Source organism: Oryzias latipes, chromosome 9, assembly GCF_053564925.1.
Source record: "Oryzias latipes strain Hd-rR chromosome 9, Olatipes_Hd-rR_3.1".
NCBI lineage: Eukaryota > Metazoa > Chordata > Actinopteri > Beloniformes > Adrianichthyidae > Oryzias > Oryzias latipes.
In genome coordinates this window covers 1,828,266-1,844,233 of record NC_136245.1, presented here as the reverse complement: position 1 = coordinate 1,844,233, position 15,968 = coordinate 1,828,266, and the positions used below count along the sequence as shown (strand labels likewise).

The 15,968-nt window shown below is 45.5% G+C and overlaps 1 protein-coding gene across 1 annotated transcript; it reads left to right on the top strand.

Moving 5' to 3' along the window:
* The first annotated feature begins 4,898 nt into the window (after positions 1–4,898).
* Positions 4,899–14,010, top strand: pierce1 (piercer of microtubule wall 1). Its single transcript, XM_004072838.5, has 3 exons — positions 4,899–5,198; positions 7,538–7,616; positions 13,588–14,010. Exons 1-3 carry the CDS (start codon positions 5,104–5,106, stop codon positions 13,804–13,806), a joined length of 393 nt encoding a protein of 130 aa, XP_004072886.1. The 5' UTR covers positions 4,899–5,103; the 3' UTR covers positions 13,807–14,010.
* The last annotated feature ends 1,958 nt before the right edge of the window (positions 14,011–15,968 follow it).

Sequence of the window (15,968 nt, the reverse complement as noted above, 5' to 3'; positions counted from 1 at the left end):
CACAGGAGTCAGCTTTTTACTTGGCTCGTTGTCACTTCCTGCTTTTTTCAGAATAAAAGTTCTGATCTTGCAGCTGGCAGCAGATCTTTTCTGGGCAAAAGTTTGAGTTCTTTAGGCCTCACTGAGTCAGAGTGACTGAATGTAGTGCATCTGCCTCACATGGACTCCAGAGAGAGGAATCGAACCTGGCGTTGACCTTTTTTCTGCCATAAAATGTTCTTCAGACACGGCCACTGTAACTCTGAACTAAGCTGTTATCAGTATGAAAGTCCTAAATCCACAGCCTGCCCACTCTACCACAGCCCAATTGACAGCTTTCATCAGATTTTTGCAGTCTGTTCTGATCTGGACACTGCCTGCAGCCGTTCACTCACTTGAAGACCTTCGGGAAGGCGGACGCGTGTTCGTCATCAGCTGGACGCTTCTTTGAGTGACCCTGGTTGGAGGTTGCTGCTGCCTCAGGATTCTGCCGCTGCCTCAGGATTCTGCCGCTGCTTCAGGATTCTGTCGCTGCCTCAGGATTCTGCTGCTGCTTCAGGATTCTGCTGCTGCCTCAGGATTCTGCCGCTGCCTCAGGATTCTGTCGCTGCCTCAGGATTCTGCCGCTGCTTCAGGATTCTGCCGCTGCTTCAGGATTCTGTCGCTGCTTCAGGATTCTGCCGCTGCTTCAGGATTCTGCTGCTGCTTCAGGATTCTGCAGCTGCCTCAGGATTCTGCTGCTGCTTCAGGATTCTGCAGCTGCCTCAGGATTCTGCTGCTGCTTCAGGATTCTGCCGCTGCCTCAGGATTCTGTCGCTGCTTCAGGATTCTGCTGCTGCTTCAGGATTCTGCCGCTGCCTCAGGATTCTGCTGCTGCTTCAGGATTCTGCAGCTGCCTCAGGATTCTGCCGCTGCTTCAGGATTCTGTCGCTGCCTCAGGATTCTGCCGCTGCTTCAGGATTCTGCCGCTGCTTCAGGATTCTGCTGCTGCTTCAGGATTCTGCCGCTGCTTCAGGATTCTGCCTCTGCCTCAGGATTCTGCTGCTGCTTCAGGATTCTGTCGCTGCTTCAGGATTCTGCAGCTGCTTCAGGATTCTGCTGCTGCTTCAGGATTCTGCAGCTGCCTCAGGATTCTGCCGCTGCTTCAGGATTCTGCCGCTGCTTCAGGATTCTGTCGCTGCTTCAGGATTCTGCCGCTGCTTCAGGATTCTGCTGCTGCTTCAGGATTCTGCCGCTGCTTCAGGATTCTGTCGCTGCCTCAGGATTCTGCCGCTGCTTCAGGATTCTGCCGCTGCTTCAGGATTCTGCCGCTGCCACAGGATTCTGCTGCTGCCTCAGGATTCTGCTGCTGCTTCAGGATTCTGCTGCTGCCTCAGGATTCTGCAGCTGCTTCAGGATTCTGTCGCTGCCTCAGGATTCTGCTGCTGCTTCAGGATTCTGCCGCTGCCTCAGGATTCTGCCGCTGCCTCAGGATTCTGCCGCTGCCTCAGGATTCTGCCGCTGCCTCAGGATTCTGCTGCTGCTTCAGGATTCTGCAGCTGCCTCAGGATTCTGCTGCTGCTTCAGGATTCTGCTGCTGCCTCAGGATTCTGCTGCTGCTTCAGGATTCTGCCGCTGCCTCAGGATTCTGCTGCTGCCTCAGGATTCTGCTGCTGCTTCAGGATTCTGTCGCTGCCTCAGGATTCTGCCGCTGCTTCAGGATTCTGCTGCTGCTTCTGGATTCTGCCGCTGCTTCAGGATTCTGTCGCTGCCTCAGGATTCTGCCGCTGCTTCAGGATTCTGCAGCTGCCTCAGGATTCTGCCGCTGCTTCAGGATTCTGCCGCTGCTTCAGGATTCTGCCGCTGCTTCAGGATTCTGCTGCTGCCTCAGGATTCTGCTGCTGCTTCAGGATTCTGCTGCTGCCTCAGGATTCTGCTGCTGCTTCAGGATTCTGCCGCTGCTTCAGGATTCTGCCGCTGCTTCAGGATTCTGCCGCTGCTTCAGGATTCTGCTGCTGCTTCTGGATTCTGCCGCTGCTTCAGGATTCTGCTGCTGCCTCAGGATTCTGCTGCTGCTTCAGGATTCTGCTGCTGCCTCAGGATTCTGCTGCTGCTTCAGGATTCTGCCGCTGCTTCAGGATTCTGCCGCTGCTTCAGGATTCTGCCTCTGCCTCAGGATTCTGCTGCTGCTTCAGGATTCTGCTGCTGCTTCAGGATTCTGCTGCTGCCTCAGGATTCTGCTGCTGCTTCAGGATTCTGCCGCTGCTTCAGGATTCTGCCGCTGCTTCAGGATTCTGCCGCTGCTTCAGGATTCTGCTGCTGCTTCTGGATTCTCCCGCTGCCTCAGGATTCTGCTGCTGAGGTCCACCTGTCAGACCTGAAGGGAAGAGGCACTCAGCACAGCCAGGCCGTAGCTTGGGATTGCTATGGCAACTGCAAGACTTGGCAAAGCAATCCCAAATGTGTAAACGCCTGAGGCTGCGTTCACACTGATCCCAGTTTGCACATCAGGAGCAGCCAGTTTCAATGTTAAGTCAATGGTACAGAGGTCATCTGAGGTCCTACGGCACGACTTACGGAGGGATTTTATGCCATTACTCCAAGCGCAACACGCACTGGTTTTTAGCATAAAACTCTGATCTTAAAACTACGTTCCTGTAGTTTAGCATACAAACGAATGAGAATCTCCTTGCAGTCACTCAGTGACCTCTAAGTTACTGCGGAGACAAAATCCTGGAGCCGCCCGTCCCCTTCAGTGCTGAAACTGGGCTTAGCTTTTGGATTGTAGCGTCTAACTTTAAGTGGATTTCTTCAACAATTTGCATTAGTTACATGTTTTTCTTTTAAATCTCCTCTCTCTTTCTCCATTCATAGTAGTTTTTGGTTTAAAAAAAAGCGGATTTAAGAAAAATCTTATTATTTTCGACTCCTAATATTACTCTATTCTATGCATACATTAAACAGATAACCAACTAAAAAAGCTTCGTTAAGTCATAATCAGTATCTTGTCCCACCAGGCTTCTTGTTTTTGAATCCATATTTTTCATTGTGTATTTCTTTTAATTGTGTAACATTTGTACTCATTTTGATCCTTTCCTCCATGTTATTCCACAATCTGACCCCACAGACAGAAATGCCCTTTTTGGGTCGTCCATACATGAGGTTGTTTCTGTAAATATTCTCCTTCTCTATCCTGAAGTGGTTTTATATTTTGTAACCTTTAACCTTGTAAACTAAAATGCTGGTGTGTTCATAATTTCCCATGAATGAATTATACTTATGTTGGCCCTTCAAAATAAGAGACTCAAATGACATTTGTTTTTCAGCTGAACATAAACACGCTCGCATTCTGACCAACAATGAAGTTAATCCCAACATTTAACATAGGAATGCTGGAGTGTTGTACCAGGTTTTAATTACATTGGCAATAGGATCCCACACATGATTTCTTGTATTGTAAAAGTGAGCTTCTGTCCGGCTGTCCACAGAGGACCATATCACAGGCTGGACTCTCCTGCATCCGTCCTAATGTTGTCCAGCGTTTGCACTTTCCTTTGTCTTTGTTGGAGTTCCTGTGAGCGTCTGTGACCATGGATACAGGTCGTCTGTCCTGTCCCCACCACAAAGACGCTGCACCAGCATCTCCACCGTTTCACAGCTGCTCATCTCAAACCATCACTCCAAACATGCAAAACGTCTCAAATCTGTCACACATCTGCGCTCAGAAACCTTCTCTCTGCTGCCTCTCCCACTTTGCTCACCCTCCAAAACCTGCCTTCATCCTGTTTTCTAATCGTTGGCACGGCACCATGAATTCTGGTGATTTTATTGAACAGGATGACACGGAGTTCCATCCATTTTGCTAGAAAGCGCTGTCAGCTTTTCTGAAGCAAATGTACGTTGGATCTGCAGGTGAACAGGTGGAAGAATATGATCAGAAATGAATTTGGAAAAAGTCTTAGAAAAAGTCGGCCCAACTTGAAAGAATTTTCTGTTTCTGTACTCGTACATGTAGGCCCATGTGACCTGGCTTTGTGGTTAGATAGATAGATAGATAGATGACTTTATTAATCCCACAATGGGGAAATTTCATTTCTCTGTGGCAGCAACACGACATTCAGAAATAATCTATATAATATAACATCAATAAAGGACATCACAAATTACATTTATATTAGATAATTAAAAATATTACTAAAATTATTATGAAAAATTATTATCAAAAATGAGATTCTTATTAAATAAAAAAATAAATATTAAATATTAAATAAATACAGCTGCAAGAGTGTAAAAAACATGCGGCCTGCAAAACATGTAAACTGTAAAAAAAACATTACAAATTTTTTTTTTCAAAATACAGAAATAACTAATGAAGTTCACACCAAAAACAAAAACAAAAAACTGTTCAGGAATAAAAAACAATTTAAAATTGAAAAACAACAACTACAACAAAATAAAATAAATAAATAAATGAGTGAATGAAAAAACACCCTGGGACCGTGGAGTGTCACTGTAACACAGTGTTGTACAGTCTGATGGCTGTGGGGAGGAATTAACAACTAATACTGACTCTTCTTGGAAAAATGCATGTCTATATCCTAATGCTTTTCTTTGTTTAATCGTTCATTATTCTAAAGCGTAGTTTTTGTCAAAACTGCTGTAAAAAGTCATGAAATATAATATTGAAATAATGGGAGAAAGTACAAAGTGTTCCCAGATTTGAAATACTATTTCATGAAACAAATCCGTGAAATGAAGATCGTTTTTAAATCCAAACCAGAGCTTGATTTGGTTCACAGATTATTACAATATTTCATATTCATGAGAAATATATTTTTGTAAATTCATTATTGAAAAAAAAACTCATTTTCTATAAAGTTTGTACTTGATTCACATTTCATGAAAGCTTGGTTAAAAGACCCTCCTGGGCCTCCGTAGTTACAGCTTTCAGCTCAGCAAATGAGCAAAGAATTACATTCATTAAAAGAAGGATAGGCTCCAGCAACCCCCAGGTTCAGAAAATAAAAGGATCAACAAAAGCCAAAAGCTAATGATTAGCTATTAGCTTTGAAAGAGGAGGAACCAGAGAGTGACGTCAGTCTCCACGGCAACCGCAGTGTGATTTGGTGACATTGAGCAGCGGCCATGGAGAACCGGAAAGTTCAGACCAGCGACTTTTACCGGACGGATCCGGACCTGCCACGGAGGTTCAACGACCCCGACTGTTTCCATGGTTACGGGTATGTCGCGCGCCGTTTCGGTGTTGTTTGTCCGTGAGTAGAAGGGCTTTAACGGAGGTTGCCAGGGTTACCGGGGTCTCCGCGCCTCCTCAGGTGTGTTCAGGTAAATAATTGGCTCGTGCGCGGCACACGATCATGTGACAGAAGGGATTCTGTTCAGATTTGACTTGAACACAGATGATTTCTCCTCACTGTTATAGCCATGGCGTTTCATCGCTGCCATAAAGAAAAGTGGGTCTGCAGCGCATGCGTCGCACAGGGGCGCCGGCCAAAGGGGGCGCCAAACCAAAGTTGTGAAAATTATTTAGAGTTCGTATTTTTTTTTATTTCACAGCTGTTTGTGCACAAATATTTACATGATATGATCAGTAACAGAAGCACATCGTAACCCCCCCCCCTGCAGCCGCTCCTCCCTCGGGTTTTGAACAGAGTTCAATCCAGCACGTCCTCGAGAACGCTCTTGCGCGCTCTCGCGAAGACGCGCTTTAAATAGAAAGGCAAAAGAAAATCAAAACAGAAAACGCAAAAGGGACAAAGATGTGGTGAGGATGAAGAAACGTTTCTCTAAATGGTTGAGAGACAGCAGGAACGTTAAAGCCGTGATAAAAACATTCAGGCTGAAGCTGCTGGTGTCCTGCAGCTGCACTGAGCAGGATTTACAGCATCAATTATCATGAAGAGGAAATAAAGGAGTTTGTTTGTGCTGATTTTGTTTTAAATAATTTCTTTAGTGAGATGTACCAAAACACTGAAAAGGTTTTTATCCACTGACTGAAACAGCATTAAATGATGATAAAAGCTGCTCCTGTGTGTGATGGTGGGTTAGATGGTGTTTTGTTTCTTTTTTTTATTGTTAAATGTTTGGATAATTATTGTTTTTGAGTGACTATTTAGCTTACAGCCTGTTGCTTTTAATTTCACTTTGGCTGAACAACATTTTGGACTTCGGTTGAACATTTGGAGATGTTTGACAACAATAAAGAAATCTATTCTATTCTATTCCAGTACTAACCGATATCCAAAAATATAATATAAAAATTAAAAATGTTTCTATTTTATATATAGTTTATAGTATTAAGTATTCTTTCTTCCTAACACAAAGTTTATATCAAACAGCTGTGAGGATGGAGAGAAAGACGAGAAAAAAGAAAAAGAATCAGGACAGAAGGAGGAAAGAAACAGGCTGGTCTGATGGTGGAGATTCAGGGCAAAGCCAGTTCAGACCAAGTCAGTCCTTTTTAAAATAGTATTCTTTATTTCAAAAAATGTGCATAAGAAAGTTGTTTAATTTATTTAAAACATTAAATAATTGTTGCTTGTCGTAGGATTTAGTGGAGAAGAACACAGAAGAGGTGAAGGAGACAGACGTGAGGTTGGTGATGCATCTGATAGAAAAGAGAGCAGAGATGACTTCAGGTAGGAATCATTCAACTATTGAAGTAATAAAAACCCAGATGCTCATTCTGGTTTAAACTTCTGCTGACCACCTGTTCACTTATTTTGGGAAAACAAGTGCAGACATACATGACAAGAGAAGAATGAGGAGAGAGGTTCAGATGATGATGATGATGATAGAGAGACAATCGGCTGATGATGAAGATGTCACGGTGGGGGATGAGGGAGTACCCAGGTGCAGAGAGGAGGAGGTTCCAGGGGAGAAAGATCTTTAATAACTTAAAAACAAACTAGAAACCAAAATCCACTGCTTGAGCAGGCGAGAGAAACTGGAAAAACACTTGAATGTGGAAATAGAAAAATATGGAGCAGCACAGGAGGAAGGAAAGACAGGACTTAAATACACACAGACAAACGAGACACGGCTGATAACGATAAGGACAGATGGGGACCAAAAGTAAAACTCAATACTACAACAAAACAGGAAACCTTTCAAAAAAAAACAGGAAACTGAACTCAAAACCTGACAGAACAAAAAGAAAACCAAAACACAAAACTAAAGAAAGTCAAACCACAACAGAAGAGGAGAAGAACAGAGAGGTGCAGAGGAGGGGGCTGAGGCAAAGGCATCACTCAGAAGGGGAATCATTGAGGCAAAACACAATTGAAAAAAGCTCACTGAAATGTTCTGATATTCCAAGATCAAATAAGAAGTAATGAGATTTATACATTTAAACAATAAAAGTGTTGTGTGGGTGTTTAGATATCTTTAGGAGGGGTGGATGGGATGTTTTTTTATGTTCATTTATGTGTGTGTGTGTTTGTGTGTGTGTGGGGGGGGGTTAATGTGGCAGCATACCCCTATGAAATTAGGTCGTTGTACCCCTGCCCGAACCGTCAGCTGTTTTCGTACTAATGCGTGGTTTGTTCTGTTTGTGTCTCAGAGTGAAGCCGACTCATCCGTTATACCGAACATCCAACCAAACCTACGGCAGCAACAAACCAACAGTGCATGAAATGCCGGTGAGTGCTGGAACCTCCTGTGAGACTCAGAAACCTCCACTGAGTCTCAGAAACCTCTTCTGAGTCTCAAAAACCTCCTCTGAGTCTCAGAAAACTCTTCTGAGTCTCAAAAACCTCCTCTGAGTCTCAGAAACCCCATATGAGTCTCAGAAACCTTTTCTGAGTCTCAGAAACCTCACCTGAGTCCCAGAAACCTCCTCTGAGTCCCAGAAACCTCCACTGAGTCCCAGAAAGCTCCCCTGAGTCTCAGAAACCTCATCTGAGTCCCAGAAACCTCCTCTGAGTCCCAGAAACCTCCCCTGAGTCTCAGAAACCTCATCTGAGTATCAGAAACCTCTTCTGAGTCTCAAAAACCTCTTCTGAGTCTCAGAAACCTCTTCTGAGTCTCAGAAACCTCACCTGAGTCCCAGAAAACTCCACTGAGTCCCAGAAACCTCCTCTGAGTCCCAGAAACCTCCTCTGAGTCCCAGAAACCTCCACTGAGTCCCAGAAAGCTCCCCTGAGTCTCAGAAACCTCATCTGAGTCTCAGAAACCTCCCCTGAGTCTCAGAAACCTTTTCTGAGTCTCAGAAACCTCACCTGAGTCCCAAAAAACTCCACTGAGTCCCAGAAACCTCCTCTGAGTCCCAGAAACCTCCACTGAGTCCCAGAAAGCTCCCCTGAGTCTCAGAAACCTCATCTGAGTCTCAGAAACCTCCCCTGAGTCTCAGAAACCTCCCCTGAGTCTCAGAAACCTCATCTGAGTCCCAGAAACCTCCTCTGAGTCCCAGAAACCTCCCCCGAGTCCCAGAAACCTCCTCTGAGTCTCAGAAACCTACCCTGAGTCTCAAAAACCTCCTCTGAGTCTCAGAAACCTCCTCTGAGTCTCAGAAACCTCCTCTGAGTTCCAGAAACCTCCACTGAGTCCCAGAAACCTCCCCTGAGTCTCAGAAACCTCATCTGAGTTTCAGAAACCTCATCTGAGTCTCAGAAACCTCCCCTGAGACTCAAAAACCTCCTCTGAGTCTCAGAAACCTCATCTGAGTCTCAGAAACCTCCTCTGAGTCTCAGAAACCCCATATGAGTCTCAGAAACCTTTTCTGAGTCTCAGAAACCTCATCTGAGTCCCAGAAAACTCCACTGAGTCCCAGAAACCTCCTCTGAGTCCCAGAAACCTCCTCTGAGTCTCAGAAACCTCCTCTGAGTCTCAAAAACCTCCTCTGAGTCTCAGAAACCTCCTCTGAGTCCCAGAAACCTCCCCTGAGTCCCAGAAACCTCCTCTGAGTCCCAGAAAACTCCACTGAGTCCCAGAAACCTCCTCTGAGTCCCAGAAAACTCCACTGAGTCACAGAAACCTCCTCTGAGTCCCATAAACCTCTTCTGAGTCTCAAAAACCTCCTCTGAGTCTCAGAAACCCCATATGAGTCTCAGAAACCTTTTCTGAGTCTCAGAAACCTCACCTGAGTCCCAGAAAACTCCACTGAGTCCCAGAAACCTCCTCTGAGTCCCAGAAACCTCCACTGAGTCCCAGAAAGCTCCCCTGAGTCTCAGAAACCTCATCTGAGTCCCAGAAACCTCCTCTGAGTCCCAGAAACCTCCCCTGAGTCTCAGAAACCTCATCTGAGTCCCAGAAACCTCCTCTGAGTCCCAGAAAACTCCACTGAGTCCCAGAAACCTCCTCTGAGTCTCAGAAACCTCTTCTGAGTCTTAAAAACCTCCTCTGAGTCTCAGAAACCCCATATGAGTCTCAGAAACCTTTTCTGAGTCCCAGAAACCTCACCTGAGTCCCAGAAAACTCCACTGAGTCCCAGAAACCTCCTCTGAGTCCCAGAAACCTCCACTGAGTCCCAGAAAGCTCCCCTGAGTCTCAGAAACCTCATCTGAGTCCCAGAAACCTCCCCTGAGTCCCAGAAACCTCCCCTGAGTCTCAGAAACCTCATCTGAGTCTCAGAAACCTCTTCTGAGTCTCAAAAACCTCTTCTGAGTCTCAGAAACCCCATATGAGTCTCAGAAACCTCTTCTGAGTCTCAGAAACCTCACCTGAGTCCCAGAAAACTCCACTGAGTCCCAGAAACCTCCTCTGAGTCCCAGAAACCTCCACTGAGTCCCAGAAAGCTCCCCTGAGTCTCAGAAACCTCATCTGAGTCTCAGAAACCTCCCCTGAGTCTCAGAAACCTTTTCTGAGTCTCAGAAACCTCACCTGAGTCCCAGAAAACTCCACTGATTCCCAGAAACCTCCTCTGAGTCCCAGAAACCTCCACTGAGTCCCAGAAAGCTCCCCTGAGTCTCAGAAACCTCATCTGAGTCTCGGAAACCTCCCCTGAGTCTCAGAAACCTCCCCTGAGTCTCAGAAACCTCATCTGAGTCCCAGAAACCTCCTCTGAGTCCCAGAAACCTCCCCTGAGTCCCAGAAACCTCCTCTGAGTCTCAAAAACCTCCTCTGAGTCTCAGAAACCTCCTCTGAGTCTCAGAAACCTCCTCTGAGTTCCAGAAACCTCCACTGAGTCCCAGAAACCTCCCCTGAGTCTCAGAAACCTCATCTGAGTTTCAGAAACCTCATCTGAGTCTCAGAAACCTCCCCTGAGTCTCAAAAACCTCCTCTGAGTCTCAGAAACCTCATCTGAGTCTCAGAAACCTCCTCTGAGTCTCAGAAACCCCATATGAGTCTCAGAAACCTTTTCTGAGTCTCAGAAACCTCATCTGAGTCCCAGAAAACTCCACTGAGTCCCAGAAACCTCCTCTGAGTCCCAGAAACCTCCTCTGAGTCTCAGAAACCTCCTCTGAGTCTCAAAAACCTCCTCTGAGTCTCAGAAACCTCCTCTGAGTCCCAGAAACCTCCCCTGAGTCCCAGAAACCTCCTCTGAGTCCCAGAAAACTCCACTGAGTCCCAGAAACCTCCTCTGAGTCCCAGAAAACTCCACTGAGTCCCAGAAACCTCCTCTGAGTCCCAGAAACCTCCTCTGAGTCTCAAAAACCTCCTCTGAGTCTCAGAAACCCCATATGAGTCTCAGAAACCTTTTCTGAGACTCAGAAACCTCATCTGAGTCCCAGAAAACTCCACTGAGTCCCAGAAACCTCCTCCGAGTCCCAGAAAACTCCACTGAGTCCCAGAAACCTCCTCTGAGTCCCAGAAACCTCCTCTGAGTCCCAGAAACCTCCTCTGAGTCTCAAACACCTCCTCTGAGTCTCAGAAACCTCCTCTGAGTCTCAGAAACCTCCTCTGAGTTCCAGAAACCTCCACTGAGTCCCAGAAACCTCCACTGAGTCCCAGAAACCTCCTCTGAGTCTCAGAAACCTCATCTGAGTCTCAGAAACCTCCCCTGAGTCTCAAAAACCTCCTCTGAGTCTCAGAAACCTCATCTGAGTCTCAGAAACCTCCCCTGAGTCTCAAAAACCTCCTCTGAGTCTCAGAAATCTCATCTGAGTCTCAGAAACCTCATTTGTGTCTCAGAAACCTCCACTGAGTCCCAGAAACCTCCACTGAGTCCCAGAAAACTCCTCTGAGTCTCAGAAACCTCATCTGAGTCTCAGAAACCTCACCTGAGTCTCAAAAACCTCATCTGAGTCTCAGAAACCTCATCTGAGTCTCAGAAACCTCCCCTGAGTCTCAAAAACCTCCTCTGAGTCTCAGAAATCTCATCTGAGTCTCAGAAACCTCATTTGTGTCTCAGAAACCTCCCCTGAGTCTCAAAAACCTCCTCTGAGTCTCAGAAACCTCATCTGAGTCTCAGAAACCTCATCTGAGTCTCAGAAACCTCCCCTGAGTCTCAAAAACCTCCTCTGAGTCTCAGAAATCTCCTCTGAGTCTCAGAAACCTCATTTGTGTCTCAGAAACCTCCTCTGAGTCCCAGAAACCTCCCCTGAGTCTCAGAAACCTCATCTGAGTCTCAGAAACCCCATATGAGTCTCAGAAACCTTTTCTGAGTCTCAGAAACCTCACCTGAGTCTCAGAAACCTCATTTGTGTCTCAGAAACCTCCACTGAGTCCCAGAAACCTCCACTGAGTCCCAGAAAACTCCTCTGAGTCTCAGAAACCTCATCTGAGTCTCAGAAACCTCACCTGAGTCTCAAAAACCTCATCTGAGTCTCAGAAACCTCATCTGAGTCTCAGAAACCTCCCCTGAGTCTCAAAAACCTCCTCTGAGTCTCAGAAATCTCATCTGAGTCTCAGAAACCTCATCTGAGTCTCAGAAACCTCATCTGAGTCTCAGAAACCTCCCCTGAGTCTCAAAAACCTCCTCTGAGTCTCAGAAATCTCATCTGAGTCTCAGAAACCTCATTTGTGTCTCAGAAACCTCCTCTGAGTCCCAGAAACCTCCCCTGAGTCTCAGAAACCTCATCTGAGTCTCAGAAACCTCCCCTGAGTCTCAAAAACCTCCTCTGAGTCTCAGAAATCTCATCTGAGTCTCAGAAAACTCATTTGTGTCTCAGAAACCTCCACTGAGTCCCAGAAACCTCCACTGAGTCCCAGAAAACTCCTCTGAGTCTCAGAAACCTCATCTGAGTCTCAGAAACCTCACCTGAGTCTCAAAAACCTCATCTGAGTCTCAGAAACCTCATCTGAGTCTCAGAAACCTCCCCTGAGTCTCAAAAACCTCCTCTGAGTCTCAGAAATCTCATCTGAGTCTCAGAAACCTCATTTGTGTCTCAGAAACCTCCCCTGAGTCTCAAAAACCTCCTCTGAGTCTCAGAAACCTCATCTGAGTCTCAGACACCTCCCCTGAGTCTCAAAAACCTCCTCTGAGTCTCAGAAATCTCATCTGAGTCTCAGAAACCTCATTTGTGTCTCAGAAACCTCCTCTGAGTCCCAGAAACCTCCCCTGAGTCTCAGAAACCTCATCTGAGTCTCAGAAACCTCCCCTGAGTCTCAAAAACCTCTTCTGAGTCTCAGAAATCTCATCTGAGTCTCAGAAACCTCATTTGTGTCTCAGAAACCTCCACTGAGTCCCAGAAACCTCCACCGAGTCCCAGAAACCTCCTCTGAGTCTCAGAAACCTCCCCTGAGTCTCAAAAACCTCACCTGAGTCTCAAAAACCTCATCTGAGTCTCAGAAACCTCATCTGAGTCTCAGAAACCTCCACTGAGTCCCAGAAACCTCCACTGAGTCCCAGAAACCTCCTCTGAGTCTCAGAAACCTCATCTGAGTCTCAGAAACCTCACCTGAGTCTCAAAAACCTCATCTGAGTCTCAGAAACCTCCCCTGAGTCTCAAAAAACTCCTCTGACTCTCAGAAATCTCATCTGAGTCTCAGAAACCTCATTTGTGTCTCAGAAACCTCCCCTGAGTCTCAAAAACCTCCTCTGAGTCTCAGAAACCTCATCTGAGTCTCAGAAACCTCCCCTGAGTCTCAAAAACCTCCTCTGAGTCTCAGAAATCTCATCTGAGTCTCAGAAACCTCATTTGTGTCTCAGAAACCTCTCCTGAGTCCCAGAAACCTCCCCTGAGTCTCAGAAACCTCCTCTGAGTCCCAGAAACCTCATCTGAGTCTCAGAAACCTCATCTGAGTCTCAGAAACCTCACCTGAGTCTCAAAAACCTCATCTGAGTCTCAGAAACCTCACCTGAGTCTCAAAAACCTCCTCTGAGTCTCAGAAATCTTATCTGAGTCTCAGAAACCTCATTTGTGTCTCAGAAACCTCCTCTGAGTCCCAGAAACCTCCCCTGAGTCCCAGAAACCTCCTCTGAGTCTCAGAAACCTCCTCTGAGTCTCAGAAATCTCATCTGAGTCTCAGAAACCTCATTTGTGTCTCAGAAACCTCCTCTGAGTCCCAGAAACCTCCTCTGAGTCTCAGAAACCTCATCTGAGTCTCAGAAACCTCCCCTGAGTCTCAAAAACCTCCTCTGAGTCTCAGAAACCTCATCTGAGTCTCAGAAACCTCCTCTGAGTCCCAGAAACCTCCCCTGAGTCTCAGAAACCTCATCTGAGTCTCAGAAACCTCCTCTGAGTTTTAGAAACCTCCTTTCAGTGACACCAACACCCACTTGTGTTTCAGATGCAGTACAGGGGGAAATGTCATCAGTTTTCAGAGGCCATGTTGCATCATGGGATGTATCGCGATAACTCGTTCAATACTAACACCGCGAGGAGCAGAGTGACGGTCACCACGGAGACCCAACACAGGAGGGCCGACATCCATTATCTCTGTCAGCGTGGAAAAGAAAGTAGTCATGAAAGCAGCAGCAAACAAACACATGTGAGCAGTGATGGTTGATGTTGTTCTAGAGCAGCGGTGGGCAAACGTTTGGACCTCACATGGTTCTATCACCTCAATAACTTTCTACAGCTAAGCAAGAGGAAGCAGGAATCCATTTGAGCCGTAAAAAATAAAAAGCATTGAATGAAAGAAATGTGAGCTTGCATTTTTCCTTTGATCTTTATGACAAATTCTGCTAGAATAAAAAAAAAAGTGTAAGAAGCTGGTCCTGCGAGTCATTATTTAAAGTTGTGATGGTTTTTCAGGCCGCGTCTCACAGCCACTACCTACATCTTGTGCATATTGCACAGATGTAAACCGGTCAGACGTGAATCTACGAGGAAAAAGGGAGAAAAGTTGTGGTCTTTACGTGAAATTTTCAAAGATGAATGAACCACGTTAAAACCACATAAGAAGTAGGAATAAACACACAAAGAACACGTAAACAACGTAGAAAATGAACCGTGTGATTATTGTGATGTTTATCTGCAGTTCATTAGTGATTCGTGGATCAATTATATAATTGTAACGTGATATGTGCGCCGTATACGTGATATGAAAAGTTAATGCGTGAAAAGTCTGTAGACATACGTGGAACACACATTTGTGTTTGCATCTCACAAAAATCACACACAATTGCGTAATATTTAGGTAATAATTGCGTATAAAATATGTAAAATATGCATAAACTGTGTAATTCTCAACCGACCAAAACTGTTGAACAGGTCAAACCTGAATTCACGTAAAGAGCCGTCGGCTGAAACGGACACCTGAGCACATCGACCAGTGAAGAACGCTCCGGCTGAGAGGCTCGGTGAGTATGGACCACCAAAAACTGTCAAAACTGTCACAAATTGTTCTAAATTTATTATTTAATGACGTGCTGTAAACTGTATATACTACACCTACGATATTCTATTTTTGGTTATTTAGCTGTGAATTTCACAAATATTTTATGATGTCGAGAGGCTTTCTGAATGTGTGACTGGATTTTCTTTTTTTGTCCAACACTGTGTGTGTGTGTGTGTGTGTGCATGCGTGTGTGTGCGTGTGCACGTGTGCGTGAGAGACGCCTGCTGAGTACCATCTGACACATGCAGCCTCAGCCAAGTACATTTACACACTCTGGTGTCTGCAGATAGATGTTGTTTCCATGACAACCCTTGGAGGTGCATGATTAATTTAAAGACATTCTTGCCTCCATCTCTTCTTCTCCTGCTGTCAGGTTTTTCTCTCTCGGTCTATCATGAATAAATCAGGGAGCAGAACTTCAGCCAGAGTCAGAATGTCACTGCTACCACCGCATCCATGGAGGCTCCGCTTCCTCATAAATATAGATGCAATCAATGACACGGATGCTTGTTTAGCTGCATAATTGAAAATCAATTTCTTATTCACATTATTTTTGGATGTTTTTAGTCTGATTCCATTTCTCTAACTGACATTTCCAGCTGTCTTGGATAACGTTTTAAATGTTTTTAAAAGCAATAAAAAAACTGAATCTGACTGACGACCACTCAGGTCTAAGTTGTTGGTTGAAACATTGCATCACATCATGGCTGCATGATTGTTATTAAATTAAATTAATTTTATTTATATGGCACCTTTCATGACAAAAAAGACAGCTCAAGGTCTGCTTTATGGGACCTCAGTTCTTCTTCAGAGGATAGAAAGCATTTGCCTTTATTTAAACCTTGATCCGGTCTCTGAAACAGCCGCTGCAAAGTACTTAAAGTCTCAACTTCCTGCACACCCCTGGCCCCTAAAGAGGCAGCCCAGAGCTGAGGCTCCAGGTAGATGCCACAGCGCTCAGCAGTGAGCAGCATCTTAAAACCAAATTTAATGGTTTAACCCTTGTGCTATCTTAGATGACCCCCCCCCCCTTCCATTGACGTGTTCCCCCTACCATGACAAAGGTGGATAAAGGTGGAAAGATTTCATGTAATCCATGGACACCAGTGAAGATCACAAATCATTGAAGAAAAAAGGTTCAGAGCTCTGTCTAGTGGGTCTAGATGACCCAACTCCCAACGTTAAAGTGCCTAGGATAACACAAGGGTTACAGAGTTGAAGCTGTGATAGCTGCAATAGGTGGACCCACATCATACTGAACTCCATGGGATTGGAATGGGATGCCAGTACAGTTCATATGGGTGTCAAGGCAGGCGAGCCAATACTTT